Source organism: Fukomys damarensis, unplaced genomic scaffold (genome assembly GCF_012274545.1).
Source record: "Fukomys damarensis isolate Sample0158 unplaced genomic scaffold, DMR_v1.0_HiC HiC_scaffold_23, whole genome shotgun sequence".
Classification (NCBI taxonomy): domain Eukaryota; kingdom Metazoa; phylum Chordata; class Mammalia; order Rodentia; family Bathyergidae; genus Fukomys; species Fukomys damarensis.
The window spans coordinates 11751722-11766948 of record NW_022900935.1 but is presented as its reverse complement, the minus strand read 5'-3'; the positions used below and the strand labels follow the sequence as shown (position 1 = coordinate 11766948).

Genomic DNA, 15227 nt, shown 5'->3' with positions numbered 1-15227 from the left:
GTACAGTTACATTCATTGTTGGGATCATGTACCTTTACATGGCAAGTCTTGATTCTCATTTTTTTCCCCTTACCTCTGCCCTCCCTTCACCCCCTCCTCCCCTCCCCATCTACAAACACTTTATTTTCATCTTTTCATTCTCTCACATTTTTTTCTTTTCCCTTTTTGTTCTTCCCCTACGTATCACACCTTCCCTACACCTTTAGCTCCTTTCCTCCCATTTCTAAATGTCAGTAATCTTATTAGAATCTTATGCATTGTTGCAGAATATTCACACCAGGGAAACTATTTGGTATTTACACATGTGGGACTTATTTATTTCACTCAGGAGTATATCTTCATATTGAAACATCATTAATTTTTAAGAGTACTTTAAGAGTACTGTGATAATGCCACTCCCATCTATTTCACCTGTGTGAATATAGGAGTCTCTTCATTGTAAACTGAACTTATTTTGTGTGTTCTGATGGAAAGTGACAGCAAGACACTTTTGTACAAATGTCCTGCACTTTGAATTTCATATTACTATCTATACTCAATTCTGTTGGACCTGCCTTTCTTGGTCAGAGGTAGAACCCCTGTAACTTAATGAAAACAATCAGAATACATTTCTAAAGTCTGCTTTCTGGTTATTTTGTTTTGGGGAAAGGATCCTGTCCTGGTACGTAACCTAGGACAGCCTAGAAACTGTGATCCTCCTGTCTCAGTCTTCCAAGCACTGAGATTGCAGGTATATGCAACCATGCCATGCTTGCTTTTTGTTTTTAAATCTATTCAAAAATTTTTAAAATTAAGAATATTTTCTCTTGTTGTCTATAATATTTTAGCTCATTTTACTCTAGTGCTATTTTTTTTCTCACTTCATACTTGAATGGAAAGTTGGTTAGGACTGGTGGTAAAGGACAGTCAGAATATAAGAACTGAACTGAAACTCATGCCACTGAATGAGACTTTGGCACTCAAAATTCTCCTAGTTCCAAAGCTGAAATGCACATTGTCATGTAGCACATCTAGCCTAGCGAACAATGAAAGTATATTAAGTAAATGGTAAGTACAACTTCTAATTATCATGAAAACCTTCAGGTTAAGTTGAGGGGTTGGAATATAATGGAGAACTTTAAAAAAAAGGCACAGTCAATTGTAACCTGAGATGAATAACAATTGGATAAACATATTTGATAAGTGAATACACTTCCCAATTTAAAATAAGAAAAATAAACATCTCTTACAGTTTTTTTCTCTCTCTTGGCTGGAGGGGGATGTTGCTGCGTAGCCACTATGATAGGTGCTGACTGATACACTGGCTGACTTGGGTAAAAAGGTGTTCCTGAAGAATTAGAAAAAAATGAAAAGTGTTCAGTTATTTTGTCAAATACTATATGACTATGAATGGTACCCTGTCACTAGATAATCCTTTCAAAGTAAAAAATAAAAACAAAACATCCTCAGCCTTCTAATTCTTTTTCCACAAGTTCTCTTTCAGCTACTAAAGTGGTCAAGAAATCACCCCCAAAACATATAATGTCTTGAAGCATAAACAGTCAATATAAAAACTAAATTCCTGCAGATTGAAATAAGAGATAATTTGAAAAAACAAAGTGTGCAATAGGGCTTCTTTAAAAACTCTTATTCTAGGGCCCAATATCCACCACAGTGATTCTCAAACAAGAGCTTATTTACCTAAGTATGTGTGTATGGGGCTTTAGTCATGGGCAGGAGGGAGAATACTTCTGATTATCTTAGGGTAGGGAGTCTTACTTGTGCATAATCACTATCCTAAGGAGGAACTATTAAGGCTTGATAAATACCTTAATGTTGGGGGGAAGCAGCCTACATACAAAGTCCAGAAACTAAGGTACAAGTGGCAAACTACATTTTTCTACCATTCTAGAATCCTACATCTTTGGTCTACCTATAATTCACTTTTATTCCTATCCCCTGTGTATACCAATATGAATCAGACTAAACAAAGTCCTAGGTGGAGATGTTGCTAAGACGTAGAGCGCTTGCCTCGCATGTCCCACATTCAAGCCCCAGCAGGATGAGACATAAAACTGGAATCACAGGACAGGTATGGCTAGAGTTATCCATTCTGGAGCTGGTAGAATATGGGCAAAATCTAAGACTTGAGATTGGATAATTCCGTAAATAGGTAGGGGTTGAAAAGAAGATCAAGGATGAAAACCCTTTAGAAGTTACAGAAAGGAGAAAAGCCCAGCAAAGGAGATAGAAAAGAAAACCAAAGGGGCCGGGGATGTAGCTCAGTGGTTCTACCACCTGCCTTGCAAGCGCAAGGACCCGAGTCTGATCCCAGTGCAGAAAACAATGGTAATCGGGGAAATGAAGAAAACTGTTCACGATTGAGTACTTAATATGTCAAACAGTGCTGAGAGATCAATTAAGATTTGTCAAAGTAGAAATCATAGTGATCTTGACAAAAGTACGTGGGTAAGAAGTGCAGCCTCACTCAGGTACACTGCATAGTAAAAGAAGAAAAAAAGTAAAGTCAATGAGTATAGATAACTCCTTTCTTAAAGGCTTTGTGGTAAAGAGAAATAAGAAATTGGGCTTTAACTGGATAAGAATATGAAAAAAAATGTTTTTAGAAATATGGGAAAAAGACCAACATGACTTTAGACTAATAGGACTACTCCAGAAGTTTTGTTTTCTTTAAGAGACAATGGAGGATAAAAGGAAGCACTAATGTAATATCCTTAAATGGGTACATGACAGGATCTAATGCACACTGATAAATGACAAGAAGAAAAGAAATGTGTATGAAGGTATTCAACACAGATAAAAACTGTAAGTACTAATGAAAAATAAAGTGATACTGGCTCTTTTATCATTATCATTACCAAAATCTCCACTACTGTCAGCAATATCTTCAAGTGGAAATTTCTGGGAAACAGTACAATTTGCAGTACTAGAACTCTGTAGATTAGCAACTAAGATTAGAGAATCAGATTTAGAAAAGATTTAAACAGAGGGTAGGACTAGGATTTCAGTAAGATCAATGTAAAAAGCAGAAAAACCTCAGACATCTAGCAGTAAGTAAACTATTCTCAAAGTATAGCTCAAATTGGCAATTCTATGCTACCCTATGATGTTATTAGTTCCTAAACTAAAACATATCCTTACATTGGTTTCAAATGCTACTAGACAAGCAACATAATCTGCTCACTTTCCTGACTTTTTAAGTGAAATAAGATCCAAAAAGTGAACTACCTCCACTGGAAAAAAAAAAAAATCACATTATTCTCATGAACCATTTTTCAATTATCATAACTGGGAAAATCTGGTATATCACACACATCCAATAAATAGTTCCTGAATAAATAGAAATAGAATTTCTATTCTATTAAAATATAATTTCAGCCCATCATTTATTAGTTAAAAGTTACATAATTTCTCTGGAAGTCAGGCTTCTTATACATACAGTGAAGTAGTTTATTTAGATAAGGACATCTGTCAAATGCAATCTAATGGCCAAATTTACCCTTACCATTATTTATTTTCTAAATAAAGTTTTATTGTAAAACATCTCCATACAGTTACCTACTGTCAATGGCTATTCTTACACTACAGTGGCAGAGCTGAGCAGTTGAAACAGAGATTACAAGGCCCGAAAAGCCTGAGATATTTGTTATTTCATTCTTCACAGAAAAACTGCTGATCCAGTTCTACATCAGTAGTTTTAGAATCCCAGGTTATATAAAAAGTATAAAGGATGCATGGCAAAATTTAAGACAATAATCATGAAATAAACATACACACTTCCAGGTATCCCAATCTGAAATTTTATAATTAACTGTTCCTATTTTTAAAATTGCTCATACCACTCTTTTGTTGTGAAAACAAAAGGTCTCTTAAATGAAGTAATACTGACAGTAATAGTTTTCTTTAAAGATTTTGTTGGAAAATTAAAAGTCTTGTGTGCTTCCTCTTACTTTACTTTTTTATTTACTTGTGTATAATATTAACTACTAGTGCAGTAAATATTTAGATTTCTTCTCATTTGTAAAACCCCAACCATGTCTTTTAGTTTGTGATCAATATTTATTTTTTATTAGTGCACATTTGCAGTACATAGTGATTACATTTCCCTGTGAGGAGTGGGTACATATGTATTAATACAGGTTGGCTTTTTGAGATAGGGTCTCACTTTGTAGTTCAGGCTGATCTTGAACTTACTATGTGGTCCAGGTTGACCCCAAATTCTTGGTGATCCTCCCGCCTCAGCGTCCCAAGTGCTGGGATTACAGGTGTGTACCACCATGCTTGGCTTCAAAAAAATGTATTTTAAGATCCGGAAAGGGAGGGATCTTACCATCTGCATTCCACAAGATACCTAGTGCAATGACTTATGCATTGCAGATCTTCTAAAAGATGTTAAAAACTTTTATTTTTTTCCCACCTATACAAACATAGAGGTTAAATATTTAGGTTGACACACAAAAAGAACTTATACTCAGAACAATTATTTCAGTATACAACTACATCACCAAATATAGGATTACATCTCCAGGAAAACAAATGTAACTCAATTTGTGATATGCAAGGTTTCCACCTCCATATAATACACTGGGCATAATGACTTCCTGAGCTCTTACGAGCTGAATGATACCCAAACTCCATGGAGGCTCAGGAAAAAAGTTAAATGATGAAGAGGAGGGGGACAGTATAGCTAAAAGAAAGAGAAGTGTATTGGTTTAAATAAATGTTGAATAGGACCTTTTACTATGGTAAATTCTAAATCTTTTTCCCCCCTTCTTCATCAACATTACCACCAAGAAAAACCACATCCTTTTGCTTACAAACTTAAATTTTTCCATCTTGGGCCATCACCCCTAGAGTTGGCCTTAAAATAATTTCAGTTCCCCTCAGATATTTTTATGACATTACTGCAAAGCATAACTCATCTTATTTTTTTTAAATCACAAAAACATGGGTGTGTCAAACCTGCGATTATTCTTTAGACTATTTCTATTGATGAATTAATTTTTCTTTTATGAGTTTTATTATATTAAATAATGAGTGCTTAACAGGAAAAAAAATCACAAAAATAAAGTACTGAATTTTTAATATTTATTGAGTATTTATGAAAAAGCATCAAAATCTTCAACATTGTTTTTTTGGAGTACAGAGTCTAAAAAAACAATAAAAATTAATTTCTATCTGAACTACAATGAAAATACCAATAGGACTTTACAAAAAAAAAATCTTTATCTCAATTATCACACCTAAAGCAGTTTTCACACATGAAAACAGTATATTCCATATACATGTATCCCTAAGAATAACCAAAGTTATACTTAAAAATAATTTTACCTGAATTTTAATTTGCAGAACAAAGACCAAAACAATGTATGAAAACAGTGGCTTACAATACAATTAAGTTCAAGGAATACACATGGAATACCTCAAAAGCACTGGCAATATTCTGTTGCAAACCAGGGCAATGGTTACATATTGTTTCACCTTAAAACTTACAAATATGAAATACATGTCTAAAAATATCAAATATTTCATGGTAATAAAATAAGTTAATAAAGCTGGGTTAAATAGACGTACATATTTGACTCATATAATAAGGTACTAAAACAGCAGTTTCACAAGGCAATATTGGCCAAGGTAATAGAAAGCTTTTATTTCCTAAAAGAGAAAATTTTCTTGAGATATTTTAATACAAATTAATTCTGTTGTAATGATTCTTAACTAAGTCAATGAATCTGACTGTTAGGAAATTGGTTAATGGATTACTATCTTAAGCAAGTTAAAATTTTAATGACTTTTGCTTTGCTGGTAGTGGAAGAAATCAATGCTTACTGAATATTAAAGATTAATTTTCTTTAGTATCCACTGATAACATGTCTTATTGTTCATTTTCTGTGAAATAAGTCATAAGCAGTAAAAATTTGTTGAAAAATATCTTTCATTACTATCTTCTTCAGTATTGGCTAACATGCCAGGTATAGGTCTGCATTTGTTTTCTTACCTTAAAAACAAATTTAATTTTTCAAAGCTTTTTATCCCCACCCCCTCTTTGGTACTGGGGATCAAATCCAGGACCTCATGCTCGCAAGGCAGGCAGTGACACCACTAAATCCCCAGCCCATAGCATTTTTATTTGCACTAATCCCTCAAATCTCTCTGGGACATAGATCTTATCACTGTTTTGCAGATGGGATACATCTTGAGACCATAATGTTAAGTGAAATTAATCACAGGCACAAACTTAAGTATCACATGGTTTCTCTTATATTCTCAGAAACTCAAAATATAAAGAACAAAATTAAAGACAGATAATAGGAAATAGGATTTTTAGCAAAAGGGAAGAGAACCAACAGATGGAGGGGTGAAAAAAGAATTAAGATGTGTTATGTACATGTACCAGATCCCCACAGGGAATTATAATCACTATGTACTGCAACCATATATCAATAAGAAAATTAAAATTGAGTGAGAACTTTTTCCTTCAAAAATTTTTCTGCAGCTTTGGAATCACAGATTCACTGAGTTACACTTAGTTACTGCAGATTCTCCAAATGCTTGCTGGTCATTGTTCTAAAGATATAGCAGTAAAAATGCAAACTAAAATCTCTGCCTTTGTTGCTATTACATCACAACAGGAAAGACGCATTAACAAAACTGTAACAGTACTTAATTGTCGATTTGACTGGATTCAGAGTCTCCTGAAAAGGTGACTGAATCATAGGGGTGCTACACTCATCATTGAATTAATCCCCTGATCTTCTCAACTGCATGCAGTGTTAAGAGGTAGGGCTCAGTTGGAGGGGAATCACTGGGACATGCATTTGAAGGTTTATCTCTTTCAGGAACTCTGGCCTTGTGTTCTGCTTCTAACTACCATGAGGTGGGCAGCATTCCTTGGCCAAGCTCTTCCACCATAATGCTTTCACTTTGAGTCAGCCAATCATGCATCAACTGAATCCTCTGAAACGCTGAGTCAAATACGCCTCTCCTTTAGTTGTGGATATCAACTATTTTTTCCCAGTAAAGGAAAGGCTGATCAGTACAAAATTCTCTCAGATAAGGGTATATTAGAAAAAACAAAATCAAAGAAGGGAGATAAAGCATATTTATACTATCCTCAAAGTCTGATAAAATTTTACATAACAGTGAGATGACAGCAGATGTCAGGCGACATGGGCTCTTTGTAGTAGAATACTAGCTCCTTCAGAAGGTGTTATGAGCTAAATATATTCCTCTAATACTCTTTTCTTGTAAGGCACTCTCTGAAGATGTAACTTTTAAGACAGATTTGCAGTATTTTATTTTTTAAAATCCTTCCAACCCAATATGCCTAACCAACCCACCAAACAAAAAGAACACAACAAACTAGCAAAAATTGCTTTACTTTCTACTTACCATATGCATTGGGGAAGTCCCCTGGTCCTGGTCCAGGATAAAAAGGACCTGGCCCTGGTGGCTGAACTGGATACTGTTGTGGGGGCCCAACATAAGGAGGACCACTATGACGGTACTAGAAGAGATAATGTAACAGACATTCATACAAAATACAAAGGCAGCTTATCATAGAAAAATAAAGTTCTGTTTGTGTGTGACAGAGACCATTTAAAGCAAAACACTTGCTTGTAACTCAGATGCAATAAGGATGAGAAAGGTGTGCCTTAGGTAAAACCAGACAGCAAATCAGTACAAGTCATCAGCACACCATAAAATGATTTCACGGTGGTAGCTTTAAATGACATTATACAGAATATACAGGAATATAGGAACAGTATAATTAGTCCATTTTAGAGCAGCTCGTTGTGGGGAAAGGATAGGAGAAAGCTAGGGGATAAATAATTTCTCTACCATCTTAGAAATATTTTAGCAAGGGGATATATAAATATCTTCTTACAGTTCAATGGAAAATGATAAAGCGACTAGACTTTTAGCCAATTAAAAAGTTCACACATCACCAAAAACCACTGCCATAACCCAGCCTCCCTGTTCCCTCTGAGGAGAATCTAAATTAATTTCCACTGGACTGCAGAACCACCCAAGACTGAGAGATACATTACCTGTGGTATACAGTACTGAGGACCCTGGGGCACTGGGTACGGCATGGGCAGATGGTTAACCATCATGATGTGCTGATTGGCCTGATATACTGCAGTGGGGGTTTGTGCACCAGGACGAATGGAAGGACTGCTGTTTGGGATGGTAGCTCTAGGAGGCTGTATTTGAGGCCTCTGGAAAAACTGGGAAGGGGAAAAAGAATATTTTTTTAAACGAAGGGAAAGGTACATTTTACTGTGTTTAGTATTCTCCTTTTTTACATTATTAATCAATCTAAATTACAAATATAATATACATTGAAAGAGAGTAAGTTGCCTAACGGCCAGGATCACAAAATATACCACACTAAGTCAAGTTCTGGTCAATATACCCACACATTTGAAAACAGTAGAGTAGCTTCAACTTTTAAAGCCTCTGCTATTTTTAAATGCAAGTCCTGGGCCAGGGATTTAGCTCAGTGACATGGAGCCTGCCTTGCAAGCACAAGGTCCTGAGTTTGATCCCTGGTACCAAAAAAAAAAAAAAACTTGCATCACAATCATTAATTTTAAAATGTACAATAAATATAACAAAAGGGGTACCTACTTGTTTCTTTAAAAGTTGTTCTGCTATTTAAAAGCATGGACTCTTATAAAGAGGCAGTGGCTCATATCAACTCATTAAAAATGAAAGGCAGACCCTGAAAAAAACTACTACTCAAATCTTTTGTAAAATATGTAGAAGAAAAATAAAACTATCTGAACATAAAAATTCCCCTATTCCCCTCCCCAAACTCCCTCCCTTTTTCCTTTCTTTCCTAGTGCTAGGGATTGAACCCAGAGCCTCATGCATGCTAGGTAAGTACTCTACCACTACTCCCCAATCCCCGAATAGCAACAAAAACTTTCCCAGTCCAACATGCTAAATTGAAACCATCTGTAGGGTTGACATGTTCTACACTAAGCTTTTTCAAAAAGGTGATACAACCCCATTCTAAACTGACTCCAGTTTTCCTTTCCAGCACAATTTCCAGTAAAAGCAGAGAATCTAGACAGGCCTAAGAATGGTCTTGAATAAGCAGAGCTTCAAAATATCTCAAATAGCAACTAGTACCTCTAAATATTTATGGGTCTCAGTAAAAGCTTAAAAACCTTGAAACAACATATTAATAGTATATTTCCAACAAAAAAGTATTTATTCAGCAGCAAAAAATCAATCTCACTGTAATAATATAGGAGGACAGAGTAATAAGGAGACCATGCAGAACCAGTAGTTTGTTACCTGGATGGGTCTGAATCCTCCCTTCAATTATGAAGCAAGAAAGCAGCAGGAAACAGAAAGAAAGCCAATGGAAAAGCTTACAGATCAGTAGGAAGAGGTAGGGCATAGCATGCAGCTCAACAAAATATCTTTTATTTAGTAATAACGGAAGAGAGAAGACTGGAAAATCAGAATGACAACTCTTTACTTGTGAGAATTCAAGCACATGTGGAATTAAAACTCCAAGCATATATAACAGAACATAAATTCAGGAATCAAAAAATTCTTCCAATGGTAGCCACAAGTTAGAGCAGCTTAAAAGCAAATGTCTACTTGGTAATAGAACAATTGGAACTACTGATTTCTATTTTTGGCTCTCACAAAAGCTCATTATATGATATGGAATTATTTAGCTTCTCTATAATTTATGTTATATCTCAAGTAGAGATAAAAATTAATGAAAGTGTCATTTGTTATTTGGGGGTTTTCAAAACTCTTAAAGCATGACTATACTTTTCATTATATATCATGTTCTCTGTGATAGAAACTTGCTCTTTTCAATGAATTGGGCATGTAAGAGGTTACACATAGCTCTAAAATGGAAAGCTATAGTAACAATTTAAAATGTGATACAGCTCCAATATCTTCTGAATTGTTTTACAAACCCAGACATGAGTACCACTATTGGTTCAGATAAAGTCAAGCTTTGACTTCTGGGCCCACTCAGATCTTATTCTGCTCTATTCTTAAGCATCAAGATACACCAAATGTCTAAGTAGCCTGCGTCTTGAGCTAAAGTGGCTACTGTGATCTAGTGCCCAAGGCTCACCACCATTCAACCTTCATATCCCACAGCAAAGAACCCCCCCAAGTCTAAGTAACAGAGAAGCAATAGATAGAAAAGTACAGCAGGAGAATGGAGTAAATGGGGTACCTAATGAGATATGCCACACAGAGTTGATGTAGATGAGAAAAGCATGAGGCAGAGTTGATATCCCAAGACCCTAGAATGGGCCACAACTACAGCAACAGTCTCCTATTTATCTCTATTAAAATAATTCTGACAGACCCAACAATTTTTGTTGGCCACGAACATAAAAAATGAAATAGTATTACTACCATTACTAGACAGTATTTCTCTTAATTACATGGCAGAAACACTCTCTTATATTTATAAATGTATGTTTACAGAATTTTTATAACATGGTTAATAAACCAGGAGCCACCAAAATGCTAAAGGCCTCAAGGAGAGGAGTCATTCACCTACTTAATTAATTGGACTTCACTAGGTGTCAAGCAGTGAATAATGAGTCATATTGAGATTCTTTTCCATCAACTCTAGAGGGCAGCCAAGCCAAGTATGTCAGACAGACACAGGTGATAATCTATTTTGGTAAAGGCACTCATATGTTGCCTGAAGAGACACAATGCTACAGGAGTGGCAAAAAGAGAAGAGAAGAAACTAACCTACTCAGTTAGGTAGAGAAAGAAAAATAGATATGGACAATGTTTTCCAGAATTTTAACACCTTATAAGTGAGGATATTAATCACTATACTCCAATTATTCTGAAGGACTCCTAACCAGCTTATCTAGAATAATCAAGGTTATATCTTATTCAAAGAGGTTTCTGAATGAATAAAACTATTTCCTCTGTGATTTCAAAGCAAAAATTCTTCCTACTGATCCTCCTAATATGAACATATAGCTGAGCCAATAAAACATAAGATTTGTGGTTAAACTATGATATGAGGTTTTACACAGCACGACTGCAGCTTTGAGGCTAGGTGGCAATGTATTCATATAGGCACACTAAGCAACAACATTGACATTTTGTACAGCACTTACTAGGTAAAAGGCAACATTCGAAACATTTTTTATATTATAATGAACCAAGCATTTTTTATAGATATTAACTCCTCCTCAGAGGAAATCTTTAAGGGAAGCACTATTGTTTATATCCAACTAGATATATGCAGAAATTGAGAGACAGGGAGATAAAATAAGTTTCTGAAACTCTCCCACCTGTAATTTAAATAGAGTCAGGTTCTAAGTTTTATTTTTTCTTCTGGTAGTGCTAGGAATAAAACCCAGGGCCTTTGCTGAGCGGACAGGCAAGTGCTCTACCACTATACTACATGCTCAGTCCTCCAGGTGTGTACTTTTTACTGGTATGTACAGTACCTCATGAAATGGAATGTCACCATGGAAAATGGGATTTAAAAACATGGTACTTCAAATTTTTAAAAATGTATTAAAGTAAAAGGCATATCACCATTAATCCTCCTTAAAACGGTGCCCCACCCTATCGCCCTTGGACATTCTTATCCCATCACTCTTGCCAGTTTCTGAAGTAATCCTGGAAATCCTTTTTCATGTGTTCAGTTGTACTGTCAAGGCTGCTCAATGTCCTGAATCAATTTAAAATGTTTAACTTTCCTGGTCATTTTTACTTTGATAAGGAACTCAGAAGTCACAAGTTGTCATAGGTGGTAAATAGGTGGATGAGAACACCCTATTATGTTTTCCAGAGCCCGCCTTTAAATTAGATGGCAGTCAGCAGCAGTAGACACTGTATTTTTTAATCACTCCTTATAAAGACACTCAGGAAAGAGGACTCCCAAAACTGCTTCAGAAAGTGGCAAGAATGATGGGATAAGTGTGTTTGAAGTAAGAAAGAATATTTTGAGGGAGATTAATCATTTTTTCCCCTAGTATCAGAAATCAAACTCAGGACCTTGCATTTGCCAGGCAGGTACAGCATCACTGAGCTACATCCCTGGCTGAGTGAAAGAAATAGTAATGTGTCTTTAACAGTCATAATTTTTTAAAAAATTAAATATTCACTGTATATTTTTATCACATCTCAAATGAGTGTGGGTTAGCTTGAAGAATTCTTTCTAAAGACTGATATGGGATGTGGTAGGATATCCAAGTAACTAGTGGCACATCCCTCAATTGTAGCTGACTAGTAAGAAAAATATTTCATCAGTAACTTCACAAAATTTTGTGTGTATGATTCAAGAAAATATATCTTCTACCTTCAAGACTATCTAATTCACTGTCCCTTTCAAAGTAACTGAAAATTGTTCATAGGCTTTTCACATCTTTGTTATACCATTTTACAAATCTATTTTTGCTCAATTTCACTACATTAACATTTTTACAATGATAGGGTATCTGAGGCTTGATTTTTTTCCTCCTACAGGTACACCACAACACACACACAAACACATACATATACACACACACACACACACACACACGCACACACACCTTTTATATGTCAAGAGAAGTTGTAATGACTGGAAACGCAAAGAAATAAAAGAGATGGGTTCTTCTTTTTGTACTTCTTAAACTTTCACTGGCAAATGAAGAATTTGACTTAATAATGGTATAAGAAATTCAAATTCTCAGATGGGTGTGTATGGTAGCAAAAACACAAGTTATTATAAGGAATAATTTCCCCAAAAGCCTGCAATCCTTCAAAATCCCTTTTCCTCTCAGTTGCATGATGAAGAATCAATTTAGGAGTCAAATGGTCATGGTTGGTAGGACAGCACAGGCTATTTAGTTTAAATGTCTTAAAAACGACTCTGTGGTTGGCTGTGAAACTTTGGCAATAAAGGACACAAGCTCTGTTTCATAGATAAATGGGGTTGATACTCAAAGGTATCAACTGGCACCAGCTTTTCTCTCTGTCACTTACCCACTCATTTAATGTCCATCCCTAAAACTACAGTGAAGTCATATTCTTTACCATAAGAAACAGATCCTTATCTGCAGACTACTATCACTGTGAACTTTTACAATATTATCTCTTTTTAGTTCCAAGCCAGTCCTTCTCTCCCCGCTACACTGCATCTCTCTAGTCAAGACTCTAAATGCCCTGATGACAAGCTGGCTCTTTTCTATCAAACCGGTCCAAGTTCTTAAAGGCTCATTAAGGAGAGAACCAAACATAATACCTATGTTGGCTCCACTTAGGATGTACTTGATACTCACTCAAAAAATATTTGTTGACCTCAGGATGCAGCTCAGTTGTAGAGTACTTGCCTAGCATGTGCAAGACCCTGTGTACAAGCCACAATACCACACAAAAGGGGTGGGGGGGGTCAAAGTAGAGGAAGGTAAAAGTGTTGCTTAATGAAAGTCTTATTATTGCCAATTATGATTCATTAATGAAATCAATCACAGGAACTGTTTTTGTTAGTCACATTTTAGCACTGAATGGGGCTGAATTACAATCATTTAAAACCCTTAAATCTTTATATGCAATTTGGCGAAAAGTCACGCTCTTCACTTCTGCATGTATTCTTACAGTTAGGTTTTAGGCATCACATAAGAACTCTTTTGTTCCTTCAAAAATGTATCTAGCAAATTCAACCCATCATTTCCGATTGTAGAGTTTTTTTTAATTACAATTAAATTGTATAATATCAAACTCATGACCATCAGAAAATTTGACAGGCATGTCATTTGTCCAAGTCACTAATTAAAATGCTGAAAGGGGGTAAAGAAGAACCAAGAAGAATGTACTATCTAAGAATGGTCTCCTAATTTTAGGGCAGTATGTTGTAAATCTTTTGTCCTGTAAAGGTTTACAAGTATGTCAGGAGAATGGCAGAAAGGTGGCAGCACTCATTTAGGCAGTACATGGGGTGGATCCAGAGAGCTAGCATACATTTAAAGCAGACACTAGGCGTTGGGTATTTGTGATCGCCTGCTTTCCCAGAAACAGGCCAGAGGCCAAAAGGAAAATGTTTCCTCTTGGAAAATCCTTCTAAAGATGTAGTAATTCATGCCATTTTCCAAAGCTTCCTGACCAAGATGCTTCTAATTATAATGTATCATTTTCCATGATTTTGGTCACTGAAAACATCAAAAGACAAAATACATCTCTAACAAATTACACCAACAAAAGTTGTTTTGAAAACCACCTATTTGTCTTTAACAACTAGAAAAAGCCTATTTAATCACATTAATTCTTCCCTTAAGGAAAAAATTCAAGTACTTATTAATTTTCAAAGCAACAAAAGAATTTCTCAAACCCCAAGCTTTAACCATTACATATTTCAACCACTGAAAAGATCAATAGTAAAACCTTCAATTAAGAATTTTTGTCTCTGGTGTGAATAAACTGTAATAGTACATAAGATCCTAATGAGATAATTGACAACGTAAAATAGGAAGAAAAGGGCTAAAGGTGTAGGGAAAGTGGGAAGGGTAGGGGAAAGGTAATAAGGGAAAACAAAGAAATAGGAGAAAATGGAAATAAAGTGTTTGTAAATAGGGAGGGGAGGAGGGGGTGAAGGGAGGGCAGGGACAAGGGGAAAAAATGAGAACCAAGACCTGTCATGTAAAGGTACAAGATCCCAATAATGAATGTAACTGTAGTGTATACCTGAAGTGTACCAATAAACTCAATGAGGAAAAAAAAAAAAAGAATTGTTGTGTCTTTAAAAAGTGTGGGGGCAAGGATTTAACTCAGTGGCACTGTGCCTGACTGGCAACACAAGGTCCTGAGTTTGATCCTCCCCCCAAAAAAAGTGTGAAGTACTTTCCAATGAAAGTGCTATGATTCTCTGACAAGTGAGGAAGGAGAAGCAGTAAAGAGTCCATATAATGGAGTATCACTTAGGTTATCAACCTGATATTCACTGGATTTACAACAACTTTAATGATGGTTATTCCATTCTAAAATGTTTGTATTTCCCATCGGCTTGTAGTTAATATTACATAATTTAGGTGTCACTAAAAATCAGAACATGTAAGCCTAGAACTGAGCTGTCCAGTACAGTACCCACTAGCCATATTTGATGACTTAAATTAAAAATTCATGTCTTCATCTGCATTACCCACAATTCAAGAACTCCATAACCACAAGTGACCAGTAGTTACAACAGTAAAGAATGCAGATTCAGAACACTTTCATCATCA

General features: G+C 35.6%; 1 protein-coding gene across 18 annotated transcripts in view; it reads right to left on the bottom strand.

Annotated features, from left to right (window-relative positions):
* Eif4g3 (eukaryotic translation initiation factor 4 gamma 3) overlaps nucleotides 1-15227 on the bottom strand; it is a 304279-nt gene that overhangs the window by 140107 nt on the left and 148945 nt on the right. For 13 of the 18 annotated variants that reach the window (XM_033767671.1, XM_010626033.2, XM_010626034.2 and 10 more), the window contains 4 exons: nucleotides 9310-9330; nucleotides 8052-8231; nucleotides 7393-7507; nucleotides 1230-1327 (listed from right to left, as the gene is read on the bottom strand). In XM_033767671.1, the coding sequence (XP_033623562.1) occupies nucleotides 1230-1327; nucleotides 7393-7507; nucleotides 8052-8231; nucleotides 9310-9330 (414 nt within the window). The remainder of the gene's footprint in view (nucleotides 1-1229; nucleotides 1328-7392; nucleotides 7508-8051; nucleotides 8232-9309; nucleotides 9331-15227) is intronic. The other 5 variants (XM_010626028.2, XM_010626030.2, XM_010626039.2 and 2 more) reach the window with 1 other exon arrangement.